Source organism: Aquarana catesbeiana, linkage group LG04 (genome assembly GCF_042186555.1).
Source record: "Aquarana catesbeiana isolate 2022-GZ linkage group LG04, ASM4218655v1, whole genome shotgun sequence".
NCBI classification, from domain to species: domain Eukaryota; kingdom Metazoa; phylum Chordata; class Amphibia; order Anura; family Ranidae; genus Aquarana; species Aquarana catesbeiana.
Genome location: NC_133327.1, coordinates 279267669 through 279285447, shown reverse-complemented (window position 1 = coordinate 279285447; position 17779 = coordinate 279267669). Strand labels below are relative to the sequence as shown.

At 44.4% G+C, this 17779-nt stretch overlaps 1 protein-coding gene across 1 annotated transcript; it reads right to left on the bottom strand.

Annotated features, from left to right (window-relative positions):
- Nucleotides 1-429: 429 nt before the first annotated feature.
- On the bottom strand, nt 430-17239 carry CLN8 (CLN8 transmembrane ER and ERGIC protein). Its single transcript, XM_073626636.1, has 3 exons — nt 17105-17239; nt 7883-8514; nt 430-4691 (listed from the first exon to the last, which is right to left on the bottom strand). The coding sequence occupies exons 2-3, from the start codon at nt 8399-8401 to the stop codon at nt 4374-4376; spliced, it is 837 nt and encodes a 278-aa protein (XP_073482737.1). The 5' UTR covers nt 8402-8514; nt 17105-17239; the 3' UTR covers nt 430-4373.
- Between the last annotated feature and the right edge of the window lie 540 nt (nt 17240-17779).

Genomic DNA, 17779 nt, shown 5'->3' with positions numbered 1-17779 from the left:
AGCTGCAAAATACTCACCATGCCTCTCAGCAAATAGCTTGGGGTGTCTACTTTCCAAAATGGGGTCATTTGGGGGGGGTTTGTGCCACCTGGGCATTCCATGGCCTCCGAAACTGTGATAGGCAGTGAGGAGTAAAATCAAAAATGTACGCCCTTAGAAATCCTGAAGGCAGTGATTGGTTTTCGGGGCCCCGTACGCGGCTAGGCTCCCAAAAAGTCCCACACATGTGGTATCCCCATACTCAGGAGAAGCAGCTAAATGTATTTTGGGGTGCAATTCCACATATGCCCATGGCCTGTGTGAGCAATATATCATTTAGTGACAACTTTGTGCAAAAAAAAAAAAAAAATTTGTCACTTTCCCGCAACTTGTGTCAAAATATAAAACATTCCATGGACTCAACATGCCTCAAAGCAAATAGCTTGGGGTGTCTACTTTCCAAAATGGGGTCATTTGGGGGGGTTTTATGTCATCTGGGCATTTTATGGCCTTCAAAACTGTGATAGGTAGTGAGGAGTAAAATCAAAAATGTACGCCCTTAGAAATCCTGAAGGCAGTGATTGGTTTTCGGGGCCCCGTACGCGGCTAGGCTCCCAAAAAGTCCCACACATGTGGTATCCCCGTACTCAGGAGAAGCAGCTGAATGTATTTTGGGGTGCAATTCCACATATGCCCATGGCCTGTGTGAGCAATATATCATTTAGTGACAACTTTTTGTAATTTTTTTTTTTTTTTGTCATTGTTCAATCACTTGGGACAAAAAAAATGAATATTCAATGGGCTCAACATGCCTCTCAGCAAATTCCTTGGGGTGTCTACTTTCCAAAATGGGGTCATTTGTGGGGGTTTTGTACTGCCCTCCCATTTTAGCACCTCAAGAAACGACATAGGCAGTCATAAATTAAAGGCTGTGTAAATTCCAGAAAATGTACCCTAGTTTGTAGACGCTATAACTTTTGCGCAAACCAATAAATATACACTTATTGACATTTTTTTTACCAAAGACATGTGGCCGAATACATTTTGGCCTAAATGTATGACTAAAATTGAGTTTATTGGATTTTTTTTAGAACAAAAAGTAGAAAATATCATTTTTTTTCAAAATTTTCGGTCTTTTTCCGTGTATAGCGCAAAAAATAAAAACGGCAGAGGTGATCAAATACTATCAAAAGAAAGCTCTATTTGTGGGAAGAAAAGGACGCAAATTTCGTTTGGGTACAGCATTGCATGACCGCGCAATTAGCAGTTAAAGCGACGCAGTGCCGAATTGTAAAAAGTGCTCTGGTCAGGAAGGGGGTAAAACCTTCCGGGGCTGAAGTGGTTAAAGGACAACGTACAGGTACGTGATTCTGCCTGTACGTGCCCCTCTGCGTGAGGCGGTCAGGAAGCAGTTAAAGTGATACTAAAGTCTTGTTTATTTTCGTTTAAAAATAACAAACATGTTATATTCACCTGCTCTGTGCAGTGGTTTTGCACAGAGCAGCCCAGATCCTCCTCTTCTCAGGTCCCTCCCTCCTGCCGAGTGTCACCCACAGCAAGCAGCTTGCTATGGGGGTACCTGAGCCAAGCCGCTGCTCTGTGTCCATTTAGACATGGAGCCGTGGCTCGGCCCCGCCCCCTCTCTCCCCTCATGGGCTCACTGATTGACAGCAGCGGGAGTCAATGGCGCCCGCTGCTGTCTCAGCCAATGAGGGAGCGTCCCAGACAGCCGAGACACTCATGCAACATTGCTGGATCAGGTAAGCATTAAGGCTGCTGCACACAGTTTTTTTTTTTTTTTTTTAACTCCATGCATAGAACGCATGCAGATAAAAAAAAAAAAAAAAAAAACACCTTCTGCCTTTAGAACCACTTTAAGTCTCTGTCCCCCCCCCCCCCCCAAATACTTGGCTGAGAGTAGCAGGAGCCATTGGCTTCTGCCCGTCATCACAAATCCAATAAGCAGAGAGTGCGTGACAGGGCCGAGCTGCTTTGCATGTCAATAGGCACACACAGACTGGCTCGAAAACCAAGCCCACACCACAGAGGAAGAAGAGACTATAGTGCTGGTGGGGGTCCCCAGAAGAGCAGGTGCCAAGCTGCTTTGTGCAAGCTGCTTTGAGAACATTTTTATATAACTATATATAAATTAGTAATATAATCACAACAAAGTCCAAGCTTTCCTTAGGCTATAAGAGCTGTCAGCTCACAAAGCTTGTTACAGAAAAAAATGAACATTCGTGCACATGACGTGACAAACAATGCTTTTGGCTTTGGGATTTATAGCACTAGAATCTTTAACTGAATTAACCACCCCATCAGTCAAGTTGTTAGATATAAAAACCCTCATATTTGTTTTTACCTGCTGGGGACAAAAGTGTTTCTTATCAATTAAACCTCTACCCCTAGTTGAAAGACCGCTATCTAATCCAGACTTCATTAACGTGATGATGCCATAGGAACCACCTGACATTCTGCCTGTGTGTACTGGAGGCGGTTCGATAGAATCCAGCTTCTGTCGAAGGGTCATGACTGAAAAAGGTCTGCCGACTGGTTCCCGCTCAGCGCTCTCAGCCAATGGCTAAGAGCACTGACTGGAGTGTTCTGGTGTGGGGGGCGACAGTCTCCCTGTCAGAACACAAAAGCACAGCAGGGGAGATTGCTGTACTAACATCGGATCGTTATTACAGCAGCTCTGACCTGAGCTGTGACTTGGGCTGAATGAAAGACTAGTATATGGTGTAAAAGGCTTTAGTCACCAACCTCATAATGCTGTTTGGATTTCAAAATTAGATGAACTGAATAAGAATTAAGTGTAGTACGTGCAACAGTTCACATATATTCATTTTATCTTTGTGCTTAGCCGTTTCCCTGGAGTTCAGTTTTAAAATTAAAATAATTGTTAAAAGTTTCCCCCCCCCCCCCCCTTCTATATTTTAGATAGAATAAGGAAGAATTATAAACAGTCAGATTTTTTTTTCTTGCCATCTTGAGGAGATCACGCTTCACTTCCTGTTTTATAGCCAAAACAGGAAGCAAGAGGAAATCCCTCCAAAGTGATGGAATCCCTGGTTGTCACCAGAACTAACTAATGTCCCCTTTAAAAAATTCTACTGTTCTGGGGACAACCCAAAATATGGGATTTTCCTTTATCATGATAATAATAATAAACAGGTCAAATAGAGAGGGTGAATCTCCCTAACCAGGACACAGACAGCAATAAAAACTGACAGGGGGGCTAAACGTCAAAAAAAAAAAAAAAAAAAAGGAAAAAGAAAGAAGGATGAAGGCTTTGCCTTTAGTTATACTTTCACTGCGTTTGTACCATACAAAAACCTTTTCAGGCACTGTAAACTTTATTAAAAAAAACCCAAATGGGTATGTACCTGAAAACAGGGTGACACTGTAGGTACTATTAAAAATTGTGTGCCAACGTCCCTGTGATATATATGTAAAGTATGGGAACTTGCATAGATTAGGCATGAGCTACAAAGCATTTGAGATCACAACATTGTAGCTGTAGTCTCATAAAGTTAGTAATTTGGGAAATGATGCACTATTATATTTCCCATAAGATCCTGAATGCTCTTTTTTTAATTTTTTTTTTATTATTAATGACAGATGTCTGAGCTGCACCAAGCAATCATATGCCTCTTACGTTCTCTGAAAGGATCCGATTTGTTGCAGTGAGAAAAATAACAGAGGAAGACAGCTACAAACATCTACTGTAGAAGACAATATTAGGAATAATTTCCTAAAAGCATTCAAGCAACTATGTGTCATAACGCATGCGTTACAACAAATCAAAGCGCATATTATATGACATCTCATTGTTTTTAATGGATCTAGTTCACATATATGTTTTGCAATAGGCCATAAAGAATAGTTCAAGTATGTTGTTTTTCATCACTCAATGTACATCAAGGGGCCAATAGAGTTTATCGAGAGTACATGAAAATACATATTACCCTGACCCCTCCCTGTACTCTTGGCCTAGACAAATTCAGAAAAAACGGAAGTCTATTCCTACATCTCCATCTATGCTGAGCACATAATCTGAGAAAACTCAGAAAACACTCATTGGAGAAAAAAAAAAAAAAAAATCACCATGGCTTGATTTTTTAGTTAGTATATCTTTTTAAAATGAAAATTCTCTGTCAATGCAGTTATAAATACCTAGGCTGTGTTTATGCAAATGAATACGAATAAAAGGTTTAAAAACACTGAATGTGTTAAACCACAGTGCAGTTTCTGTAGTAACTGATAAGCATGGAATAAATACCATATGGTCACACACATACATTTTGAATACCAATACTAACAATATGTTCCATCATAGTACTACATTAAAACTGTGGTCTTTGTAATATCATACAAATTTGCTTTGTGGTTTATTACTTATTCTTCTTTAAAGTAACTCCACTATTAGCGATCACCTTTGCCTTTGACGACACTGGTACAAAGTTCCAGTCAACAGGAGTCAACAGTTGGTGGGTCTTTTTGTAGGTCCAATATGGATTCAGAACAAGAGTCACTAAAGCTAAGCCAGTAAAGAAAAAAACAATATATGCCAATGGTACTGAAGTCACCAAGCGATCCCAGTTATAAAGCAATACCCACCAGAGGTGATAAGTAAGGACCATACGGCAGTGGAACATGTGAATCATAAGCCACTGATTTGCCTTCCAAAATAAGGTATATGACCAGCCCGCCTAGAACCGCAAAGTTGCATAAAGAGAAGAGAATTAAATTAGCACCAAGAATTTCACCTGATTAAACGAAAATAAATATTATCACTTTGAAAAGTTGACATGAAATCCATAAACATTTAAAACTATTTTTTTGTAATGAATATCTTTTAATGGTTTGAATATGAAATATAAATGAAAAAAATGCTGCTTCATCAAACCTGAAGGTGAAGTTGTCAGCTATTTACATGTTAAAGTGGATGTAAACCCCATCCATGAAATCTGAGCAAAGCACATATATCTGTAGTGGTTACTTATCCCTCTCCAAAGCTCCAAGTGTTGTTTCTCTCTGGAACAAAACACAAGTAGAGAGGCGCCTCTGAGTGCAGTATTTTAGAAATAACGCATTTAATAATAGATGTAGATCAACTCACATATTGTAGGAATAAACAGGCATGGTATGAATACAGTGACGCATCCCCAGGTCCTAAGCAGTGCGGATTTCTTGCTGACAACTGTGAGATCTTCCAGCAGATGGAGGACGCCGGCTCCGGAGAGAGTCCTCAGAGCGAGGCATGGAACACACAGGACAGTTTGCTGCGGACGGATGACGCCATCAAAGCTGGACGCGTTTCGAGAGCGTGCGCACTTGGCGATGTAAGCAAGTTGCGCTCCTTTGTCAACAGATTCAAATAGAAATATCATGACTAGACTTTATAGAGGGCCGACGTGGGAATGTGGGCGGGGTCATGTAACAAGCAAGATAAAAGGGGCGTGTATATAAAACAAACAACACAATGAAGCATTGTGTTGTTTGTTCCCCCCCTTTATATCTTGCTTGTTACATGACCCCGCCCACGTTTCCATGTCAGCCCTCTATAAAGTCTAGTCATGGTATTTTTATTTGAATCTGTTGACAAAGGAGTGCTACTTGCTTACATCGCCAAGTGCGCACGCTCTCGAAACGCGTCCAGCTTTGATGGCGTCATCCGTCCGCAGCAAGCTATCCTGTGTGTGCCACGCCTCGCTCTGAGGACGCTCTCCGGAGCCGGCGTCCTCCATCTGCCGGAAGATCTCACAGTTGTCAGCAAGAAATCCACACTGCTTAGGGGATGCATCACTGTATTAATACCATGCCTGTTTATTCCTACAAAACGTGAGTTGATCTACATCTATTATTAAAAGCGTTATTTCTAAAAAAAAAAAAAAAAAATGCACTCAGAGGCGCCTCTCTACTTGTGTTTTGTTGCAGCTGAGGAATTGGTTTCTACCCTATCATGATGGCAGCCCTGTTTGCATTTTTTGGATGCTTTTTTTCCCCCCATTTTCACCATTCCTAAATAGACTCTTTTAGCCATTATTTTTATGGACTGACCAGACTCTATTTTTATCATTATTTCCTTTTTTTTTTAGCATATTTGTATCAGAATGTGTATGATGACTGACTTCTTGTTATATTGTTTCTCTCTGGTGCTTGGTTGCTCTGTTATCAGCATGAGCCACTTCTGAGAAGCTTTCCTGACACATGAGATAACTTTTACAGGAGGGAGAGCTCAGAACTTAATAAGGTCCTCCAGTCCCCATATTAATTTTGTTGCCCTTCTCTGGACTCTCTCTAGCTCCAGCACATCCCTTCTGAGAATTGGTGACCAGAACTGAACAGAATATTCCATCCAGATGTGGCCGAACCAAAGTCTTATATGCTTGGCCTTTATGTAATACCGGACTCTATAAATGGAGGAGCTTGGGTGTAAAGGGCAGGCACTCTTGATTAGTGCCTTTCACAGCTCCCTCAGTTTTATTAACCCACACGGCACTGGAAGATTATGGTGGCAGGGGTAAAGGGGCATCAGAGGTGGCAGATTTTTGCTAAATCAAGAAGGCACATATCATATGGAAGGCGAGCAACAGGCTAAACGAAAAACAAACCTAGAGATCATACTAACACAAGCGTTGTTATTGTGGCGATCTTCCACTCTGAGCTATTGTAGTCTGACGGGGGACTGCCCCCCGCCAGAACACACTGATTGGATGCTGGTTTTCCAGCATGCTCTTTTACAACCTGCTTCTGTAATGCAAAGGGCTGTACACACAGGCCATAGACGTTTCGAATCCTGCTGAACCGACAGAGATTCGAACCATGTATGGGCAGGCTGAATGTATCCAAGTTTATCGATCAACTTGGATACACCCAGCCTGCCGGATTTTACATGTGATTATTGCTAGGGGCTGGTAGCAATTATTATAGTGTTCTCTGTGAACACAATAGCTCCACAGGAAGGGATTCCTGTTAACAGTCTGTGTTGATGGGGGAATTGTAGCTGCAGGAAAGAAATTTGCTTTATCTATGGTTGGCCCCAAGATTCTAATTTAATACAACATCATCAATATGCAACACAATGCAGCTAATTAATCTGTAGTGTCCTGGTCCTGCCGATGATAACAAATCACGACCGCTGGAGGTGATGTATAGGCAGGTCTGCCCCCCAAGCTGACATCACTTCCACCCTATAACCACAGGGATCCCAGAACTTTGCCTCCAGCGGCCATGATTTTCTATCATCCGGGGGACCGGGACACTAGGCAGATTTTGCATTTGACCAGATATGTACTTAATTTGAGCTCTAACATTTCTTATTAAACTGCCCACTAGATGGTGCTTCCCTTTCTATACACACACACGAGAGCAGAGGAGGAAATCACACGCAATTCTTTGCAGTGCGATTTGCGCCCATTTATTTTGTATTGACGCAAATCGCACTGCAAAGTATCAGTACTCGGTATCGGTGAGTACTTGACCAAAAGTAAAAATCTAGTATCTGTGCAACCCTAGTTTAAAGGCTCTCAAGAAATACAGATTAAATCAGAGGGGTCACAAACACTAAAACAAAACAATAATAAAAGGGGTTTAATAATTTAGTGGTGCACTGCTCCTTTAAAAAAAATAAATAAAATTTGCAGGTGGGTTTTTTTTTTAAAGTAGCAGTGTACTGCTAAATTTACTAAACACTTTTTGCTCAGCAAGTGTGGTAGTACACTTTCAAGTGATAGCAGCAGTTCCACACGCATATATATTCATATTATAGGTAATTAAAGGGTGGCACCGCAGGAGTAATTTTAGATTAATAAAATGTGAACTTTTGAAAGTTAACATAGTAGCCCACATGATTAAAGGGCTTTACTCATTCTAATTAGTCTTAGCTCTGAATGTTTACCTTTAGCAGCATCCATGAAACGCAGGTAAAAGGAGTGCTCATTTCCAACAATAAAGTAACCATGGCCAAATAATGTCCAGCTGTTGTGCAAAAGATCACACCAAAATAGCCCAGAAAAGCAAACAAGTGGTGGGTAGCCAAAAAAGCATCAAACGTCCAAAACACAAGATTAGAGACATGCAGGGCTATGTTCTCAAACAGGAAGAATCCAATTGCTGTTAAAATGGTGAACCAAGCCCATCCCCTCTGTGCTGTGATCTGGTCAGATGCAAGAACAGGATCAATGAGTAACGCAGTGAGGCCGGCAATGATACACTGTACTCCAAAAACTGCCCGGGTAGCCGCAAGATCCCAAAAGACTTTCTCCTGGGTAGAGAGTGCTCTGTAGGTGGCGAAGAGAAGTACTGACACAAGGTGGCAAAAAAGAAAACAACTTAAGTAAACTAGAAAACCGCCAAATATTAGCTTTAAGCAAATGTTCCATGATGAATATTCTAAATCAAAATCAAAACTATTCATAGTAGCCAAAGAGGAGCACAGTCCACTTCTCCAGCCAGCACAGTCCACTTCTCGTGCAGAAAGTTTAGGATAATTTTTTAAGTATTTGTTTGTTATACAATAAGCATCTTCACCTACAAGAATAAGAAACAAAAAATTAAGCAAATCTACACACCTATTTTGCTTCTGCTCTAGATTTTCATGTTATTTTCAGACCATCTATACCTTGGTATATACCTGTGAATGTTCTAAAGCAAAGCATGCAAAAAAAGAAGAACAAACCAAGCAAGGTAACAGTTTATATCCAGCAGTGGGAGGAGCTGTTCACCATTTGCATTAAACCATTTCACCAGTAATTAGTTTTGCCAGCCAGCTGGCAGAAATACATGTTCATTTAAAACAATAAAAGCATTTAAGATATTTGACGTTGGTTTACACAGGTTTAAGTGATAAACTCCAAACGGCTAAGTACACAGTAAGGAGTTTGTACTTTTGACCAGCCACTTACACAGTCCTGCTACATAGAACAGTTGTGCATGGCAGCTGATACCCCACTGAAGTTTTCAAATGAACAAATGGGAAACCGTGCCCTGCACTGTAAAAACGCAAGGCACCACTCCCCAGCTGCGATCACTACCCTTAAGGCCTCATGCACACTGGACGTTTTTACAGCTGCTGTTTTTGGCTTCAGGCGTTTATAAGTCCTTATACTCACCTCTGCAGCAGCCTGCGTCTCCTACTAGGGATGAGCTTGGGTTTGATTTGAACTCGTTTTTGAACCAAAACCAGAAAGAAGCTGTCACTTCTGAACAAACAACTGCAGCCAGTGTGTCTGACTACCCATGTACTGACCCTGGCTTCATTTAACATCTGTGCTTGTTCGCTACCCTCCCTGACCTCGGCTTGTCTCCTGGATCTCCTTTTGTCTGCTGCTTGTACTCTGCACACGTGAGTGGTCTCCGCATCCTCAGCTGGGCGTACCTGGGGGCCGCGACCTGGTCCCAGCTTGCTGCAAGTCCATCCCCACCATCAGGGGCTCTGGTGAAGAAGCAGGCTGGGGCTCACTACCACAGACGATTGACAAAGTGATACTAAAAACACACAACAGCCTTTGGAATACAGTGTAAAAATAATATCAATAAATTGCTTTAAAATTGTCAAATATATATTTGAAATCAAATCTATTATTTTTTCACAATAACATGAAGGGATTTCTGCCAGCCACAGGATGTGTCACACCCCTCCAGCCTGTGCCTTAGAATAAGAGGGAGGTGAAGCCTTCAGCAATCTACATGTAATATCCCACCCCCATTGTGTTTAGATGGTTAGTGGGCATGGAGGAGGGAGGGAGTGGGCTGTCATTTACCACTGTGTATACACCCTCATATGCAACTCTATAGTCACATGGGCTGCTGAGATGTGATAGAAAGGAAATGCTCAGGGTAGGAATACTCTGAAAACTGAGCATGTGCAGAGTTGCCACCACTGCTCTGCAAAATCCTTAGCTGCATTGGGGACATGGATAGAAGGGGGAGATAAAGAACAGCAGGATCAACCAGGTTTTTGCAGAATACAGAAGACAAATCTCATGGTGACTGAGGGACTATGTACAGCATATAATACACCATTTATTGATAGTTTTGTTATGATGTGGGTTTATTGACACTTTAATACAGCCTGTCTCAGACTCTTCAGCACTTGATGCTCTCAGGTACATGACTCCCTCTACCATGCTATGGTTTCTTCCTCTGGCCCCATGTCATTATAGTACACATCAGTGATTGAGGGGTTGCTGGATGGAACCGCATCACGTGGTCAAGATCCCAAGCATCTAACATTCCTGAAGTGTCAAATAAAGATGATTCTGAAGGAGCTGCAGCACTTCAATGTAGTGAAAACAGGAGACATAGGATGCTTAAAAGATGAGATTAAACTATGTATTGAAAGAAAGTTCCATTAGGGTGTTTTTTTTTGTTTTTTTTTACTGACTGACATGGTCACTTCAATCATTTTCGAACCACCACATGTACTTTTATTGCGGCAGGGCAGTCTGTCAGCGTGAAGTCACGTACCTGTGTGTCGCGGCTTCTTCCGGGTCTGGGGCGTGCATGCACGCCGCCGATGACCAGCTCTGATTGGCTTCTGCTGTGTCCAATCAGTGGGTCTGGTGAACGCGATGTTCGCCAGCACCTGGCGATCTCTGCCAAGATAGGCAGAATGGCTGTCTGCCTATCTAAAAAAAGGCAGATTTCCGTTCTGCCAGAGGGGAGGATGGAGATCTTGTGTTTCTGGAAAGCAGGAACACGGATTTCTCTCTTCCTCCAGTCAAAGAATCCCCCACACAGTTAGCAAACACTCCCTAGGGGAACATTTAACCCTTTGATCACTGCAAGTGCAGTCACTGTAGATCTGAGGGGGACATGCAAGGAAACTAAAAAAACGAAGATGCATTGCACTTTGCATCAGGAACAGTCGCTTCAGGTCTATTAGGGTGTCTCTAGTAAACTTTAGGGGTATTCATTTAAAAATGTCACACAGGAAAAAAAAAACCTGAAAGACAACATGCAAATATTTCATAGGATAACTGCACTTCAATGTGTAACAAATGTATCATATTTAAAGTTTACTACACTACAGGCGACTATTAACTGGAAGACCAGATAACAACTTTGTTTATATTCCTATAAAAACCCCAGGTACAGCACTACAAGTCATTTAACAGAACACTGTGACTTCCATGTGTTAAAGTGGTACGAGGCAGAGAAATAAAATCTCAAAACGCCTGTAAAAGCAGCTTTTTTTGAGCTGCAGGGTGCATGAGTCCTTAAAGGGGTTGTAAACCCTCATGGTTTTTCACCTTAATGCATTCTATGCATTAAAGGTGAAAAACCTTGTAGTGCTGCAGCCCCCCGTTTTACCTACCTGAACGCTGTCATCCTCCGTCCGGGAACGAGTACATCAGATCTAGCTGATGTCTCCTTTTCTGATTGGATAGATTGATGGCAGCGCAGCCATTGGTTCCCGCTGCTGTTAATCAAATCCAATGATGCGAATGGACACAGATGCGGGACTCGGGAGTGCGCCCACATAGGTGTCCATCAAGGAGAGCGCTTTTCCAACCTAGACACTCGATGCGGGGAGGAGCCACCGGCACCGCTGAGGGACCCCAGAAGAGGAGGACTGGGGCCACTCTGTGCAAAACAAACTGCACAGTGGAGGGAAGTATGACGTTTGTTATTTTAACAAAAAAAAACAAGGGTTTACAACCCCCTTTAACGCTAGGTTCACACATGTGCAAATTTCCCTTCCGTTTCCACTGCAAATTTTCAAAGCAGCTGTTCAGCGGTTTAGATGCAAGCAAAAAAATTATGGAAAAAAGCGTAGGAGTCTTCCCCCCCAATCCATACCAGGCCCTTTTGGGTGTTGTACAGATTTTAAGGGAAATCCCACGCTATATTACAACCCCCCCCCCCCCCCCCCAAATCCTTAGGTACACCCACACCAAAATTAGAAAAAAAAACAAACAAAAAAAAAAAAAAAAAAAAACGGTGAGCCAGCCTAAAGCACTTTGTCCCCATGTTGATGCGAGCGGGGGGGGCTTATCGGAATTTAGACGCCCCCTTTAACAAGGCCCCCAGATCCTGCCCCCCCCCCCCCCATGTGAATGAGTATGGGGTAAATGTGTCAAAAAGAAATAAATACACAGAGTTTGACAATTCCTTTATTAGGAATGAAAAAACAAAAAACAAACAAAAAAAAAAACAAACAATGTCCCTGGAGTAGATCCATTGTCAAGCACGACGCCTGCTACCACCGACCCGAAAAAAAAAGGAAGAAACAAAGAAAACAAAAGTTCAGTTTTTGCCGTCTGACAGTTCTTAAATAGTTAAGGGGTGGGGCCACCTGACACCTGGTGGCACGCCCCTTAGCTATTTAAGAAATGTCCAACAGCAGGAGCCTTTGTTGCGAGCAGGGCTTTTTTTTTCCCCCTGGGTCGGTGGTGGTGGCGGGCATCATGATTGACGATGGATCTACACTGGGGGACATTGGTTTGTATTTTTAAAAAAGGAATTGGGCACTATATAAAGCCACGTTTAATGTGGCCTTTAAAAATTAATGGCACCCAAACATGCATGGTGCGCTTTACCACTATTGCAGTGCGATTTGGAATGATGGGCAGAATCCTGGCGATTCTGCCCGCAATCCTAAATCAACAGCTCTGAACCGTTGTGTGTAACAGATATAAAGTAGACATTATTCCAATTTGGTTGCAAGAGTGGAAATACACTTTACAGTGGCTCTAAAGGAGAGGGTTTCTTACCTTAAACAGGAGCTCCAGACTCCCCCTGTACTGTATACTGTAGCCGTTGACTATTAATATTAGGGCACTTACCTGTCCAGGCATCCAGCCGACTTTTTAACCAGCTATCAGGTGCTGGTGCCGCCATCTTGACGAAAGGAAGCCTTGTATCCAGCTTCCTACTGCGCCATGCTTTGTGAATGGGCCGCAGTCTTCTGGGACCTGTGAAGTGTCCTAGAAGGCTGAGGGGGGCAGAGCTGAAAGTGGGAGTGGGTACCAGACCCAGGTACCCGCTCCCCCTTCCCCCCCAAAAAGGTGCCAAATGTGGCTGTGGAGGAGGCTGACAAGCGGAGCTTCTCCTTTTGGGTGGAGCTCTGCTTAAATTCATTCTATGCATTAAGGTAAAAAAACTTTCTGGATGCAGCTGCCCCCCCCCCCCCCTTATACCTACCTGAGCTCTATCTTGATCCAGCAATGTGCATGAGAGCAGTGGCTTTCCCGGGTCTCTCTCACACAGCAGTGGGAACCATTGGCTCATGTTGCTGTAAATCACAGCCAGTGAGGATAGAGTGGGGGCAAGCCGCGATGTGTGTGTGAATGGACTATGTCCATTCACAGGTAGGTGCGCAGCTCGGGTGGGAGCCTGCTCGAGTGCCCCCATAGCAAGAGACATGCTATTGGGGGCACTCAGCAGGTTGAAGGGGCCAGGAGCACTGGTGGGGACCCAAAAAGATGATTGGGGCTGTTCTGTGCAAAACCATTACACAGAGCAGGTAAATATAACATATTTGTTATTTTTTTTAAAAGAGAACTTTTAGAAACACTTTAAGGGCCCTTTCACATTAATGTTCAGCCTGGATGCATGCGACAGTTTTTTCAATGGGTCCAGACTGAATCACAAGGTATGCCTATGAGTAGGTGGATGTAAGTGGACTTGGATTCTTGCATGCACGCTAACATCCAAGTCCTTGTTAGGGTGACAACACTCTGCTGAAGTCTTCTAACTGTATCCTGTGATGTCACACAGGTTCCCAAAGGAGTCTACATTTTAAAGACCCATCCACAGTTGTCACTATCAGAAAACCCTCTGGACAGGGGCGTTGCTAGGTGGCAAAAAGACCAGGGGCTTCAGCCCAAAGTCCAAGGCCGGCACGGGGGGGGGGGGGGGGGGCCTCTAGTGGCACTGGGTTTTTTTGGTTGGGCAGAGGGGTTGTGTGGTGACCACATGCTGACCACTAAACTGACCTACCTACCTGACATACACACACTGACCTACCTGACATACACACACTGACCTACCCGACACACACTTACATACCTGACGGTCATACACTGACCTACCTGACACACACCGACCTACATACACTGACCTACCCGACCGTCATATACACTGACCTACCCGACATACACTGACCTACCCGACCGTCATACACTGACCTACCCGACACACACTGACCTACCTGACCTACATACACTGACCTACACACACTGACCTACCTGACATACACTGACCTACATACACTGATCTACCCTACACACACTGACCTACCTGACCATCACACACTGACCTACCCGACACACAATGACCTACATACACTGACCTACCTGACTGACACACACTGACCTACCTAACCGTCATACACTGACCTACCTGACCTACATACACTGACCTACATACACTGACCTACCCGGCACACACTGACCTACCTGACCATCATACACTGACCTACCCGACCTACATACACTGACCTACCTGACTGACCCACCTGACCGTCATACACTGACCTACCCGACACACACTGACCTACCTGACCGTCATACACTGACCTACCCAACATACACTGACCAACCCGACCTACATACACTGACCTACCTACACTGACCAGGTACCTGACATACACACACTGACTGACCTACCTGACCAGAAGGAAACAGACTTCAGACTTCATGTGTCCAGGTCCTACAGCAGCAGCTCAGCCGTGGTGCTGGTGTGTGAGGCAGCCAGAGTAGAGGAGGAGAGCCGCCCGCCCGAGCGCCGATCGATCCCGCCTTCTTCCTGATTCCTGTCACAGCACGCTGATAGGTGGAGTGCAGGCTCTGGGAGACGCTGGGGATGCTGCTCAGGGTGGCGGTGTCTTCTCTCTCTCCCTCCTGGGCTCTTCCCGGCTGCCGAGGTATCCCCATCCCTGCTGCTCTGCACTGACGCCGCCACCGAAGGGACGCTCAAGTCGCAGGCCCCATGAGCACTATCGCGGAGGAGGAGGAAGTGCAATCCTCCTCCGCTTTGACTGCTGGGCAGTGACGTCACTGGTTGCTAGCCGCTAGGTGGCTATAGCAACCAGTGACCAAAAGTAGAGTCAGGCGGGGGCGGAGCTGGAGCCGGAGCCAGCGCTACCACGGCTCAGTCCGCCCCGTCCCCTGCATTCTGGACCAGGACAAGAGACTCGGGGCTATTGGCCCCAGGCTTGGGGCTGTAGCCCCAATAGCCACCCCCTGGTGATGCCTCTGCCTCTGGAGTTGATTTACTAAGAAGGGAAGTGTGCAGAATCTGGCATGTTAGCCAATCGGCTTCTAACTTCAGCTTGTGCAATTAAGGGATTTGTTATCCCATCCATGTCTTACTTTATATAATTTGCACTGTCTTCTAAGGATATATTCCCCCTGTGTGTGTTGTATAAAAAAAAAAAAAAAAAAAAAAAAAAGCCGTATATACACCTTATTTGTGAGTGTTTATCAGCAGTCACGTGACGCACTGTTCCTCTCCTCTCCCTGTCTGACAGATGCAGTGGGAGGGGCCGAGATTCCCCTGCTGACGTCAGTGGGAGGGGCCGAGATTCCCCTGCTGACGTCAGTCTGGAGGGGAGGAGGAAAGAGCTGGCATGTCACATGACCGCTGATCAGCGCTCACAAATAAGGTATAGACAGCTTTTTTTTTTATACAACACACACACGGGAACATATCCTTAGAAGACAGAGCAGATTATATAAAGGAAGACATGTTATTACAGCAGCAGCACAGGAGCCAACAGACAGGGAGGGGAGGGGGACACAGGAGCAGAGGGGAGAGACAGCAGGGCAGCAGATGATGGAGGCACGTACTCTGACCAGTGTCAGGGCTCAGCAGCCATGATTACCTTGGTCAATTTACAGGGGGGAGGGCAGAAACTGTCAGGATCAGTCAGGTATTTTAGGTGTTACAGGGGGCCAAATTACACAGTGCCAGCACTGTGCTGTATAACATGCTTTAACCACTTCAATCCCCCCTTCCTGCCCAAGACAATTTTCAGCGCTGTTGCACTTTGAATGACAATTGTACCCAAACTAAATTGTTTTCATTTTCTTCCCACAAATAGAGCTTTTTTTGGTGGTATTTGATCACCATGGGTTTTTATTTTTTGCTAAACAAACTAAAGACTGACATTTTTGAAAAAAAAAATATTTTTCTTAGTTTATGTTATAAAATGTTGTTTTCTCCTTCACTAATGGGCACTGATGAGGCGGCACTAATGGACACTAATAGATGGCATTGATGATGAGGTACTAATAGGTGTTACTGATGGGCATGGTTGTGGCACCTCTCATGGGGGCTGCGCTGATAATCAATGTGCTGATCGGCTCTCCCTGTCAGCGTGAACCGAGGAAAGCGGTTTAACCATATATACTGGTTCACACTGTGATTGGTCACAGCTGATCGTGTGGTAAGGCGCCTCCGTCAGAGGCGCGTTACCAGGATCGGAGATGCGGTGAGTGTCAGTGTGACACACAGCACCACTGATCGCTGCATGCCCCCCGCGGGCTGGCATGTTGTCCTGCTGGATGTCATATGACGCCCAGTCAGGATAACTGAACCACCGCCCGGCCGTCATTCTGCTATAGGCCGGGAAGTGGTTAAAGGAGCAGGATGTATGTTTTTGGGTTAACATACGCTTTAAGCTTTGGCAGTTAGCCCCTGTTCACATCGGAGCGATTTGACATATCAAATCGCATGCCAAATCGCAGCCTATTTCCAGCAACAGCACTGTCCCAATGGATGCGACGCCAACTTTGCGGTGCCGCCCCAATTCTCAAAAAGTAGTTCCTGCACTATTTTTGGAGACTTTCGGGGGTGATTTCATCTGTGACATCTGTGCATGAACCCACACATATCTGTCAAACCGCCCCCAAACTCCCTTCAACTTGCACAATTTCAAACCCACCTTCAGTGTGAATGAGGGCTAAATCTGAAAGCTGGTTGGTTTCTATGCAGAGCTGCACCAGATTTTGCACTCTCCAGTTTTAGTAAATAAGCCCTCTGTGACTAATGGTATGGCTGGAGTGCATGCACTGTAAAGTTCTAGCAGTCGTTTAGCAGAACATGTGTTCTAATAATACTCATAATGGAGTAATCTGTAAACCAATGAGATTACAGTGTACAGAGCACATACCTGAGAAGTAGCAGACACTCCGCCGTATACAGGCAGCCCTTATCCTGCACTCAGCATCCTACAAACACAACAGTGAGACCACATGACACTGTCTCAGTTCTCCCTAGCACCAGCCACTTCCTGCTTCTCCAGGAACGTACTATATCACACGGGACAGTGGGGGGAGGAGGACCGTACCACTGTGCAGCAGTTCAGCCTGGCGGGGCGGGGGGAGGGGAGAGGAGCACGTGGTGCACGTGTTGCACTTCTCACTGCAGATAGAAGGGAAGACGAACATGAATCTTGTTCTGCTTCCCACGGGTTATGTTACAATGTGGGTTGTGGTACATTGTTTCCTTCTGTCTTGTTTAGTGTTACATATGTGTCAGCAATGACCTTTGTGCTATTGTATAGAGTTCATTATCACATGAGCTGCCCCTCTGAGAAGCAATTCTCTAGAGTGGATCACTTTTGAGAAGGCAGTTGACTGGTTTTAACCCTAAAAAAAGCAAACCACTGCATAGCTCCCAACTGTCCCTGATTTGGAGCAATGTCCCTCTGCCCTCATTTTGTTCTGATCTCTATAGTATATAAAATGCACTATTTTTCAAAAAGAGTTTCCAAGTGCTAAAGCTTTTATCCAATTTCTAAATTGCTGCATTTTGTAAAATCCATAAGCCAATATAAAGGAATAGT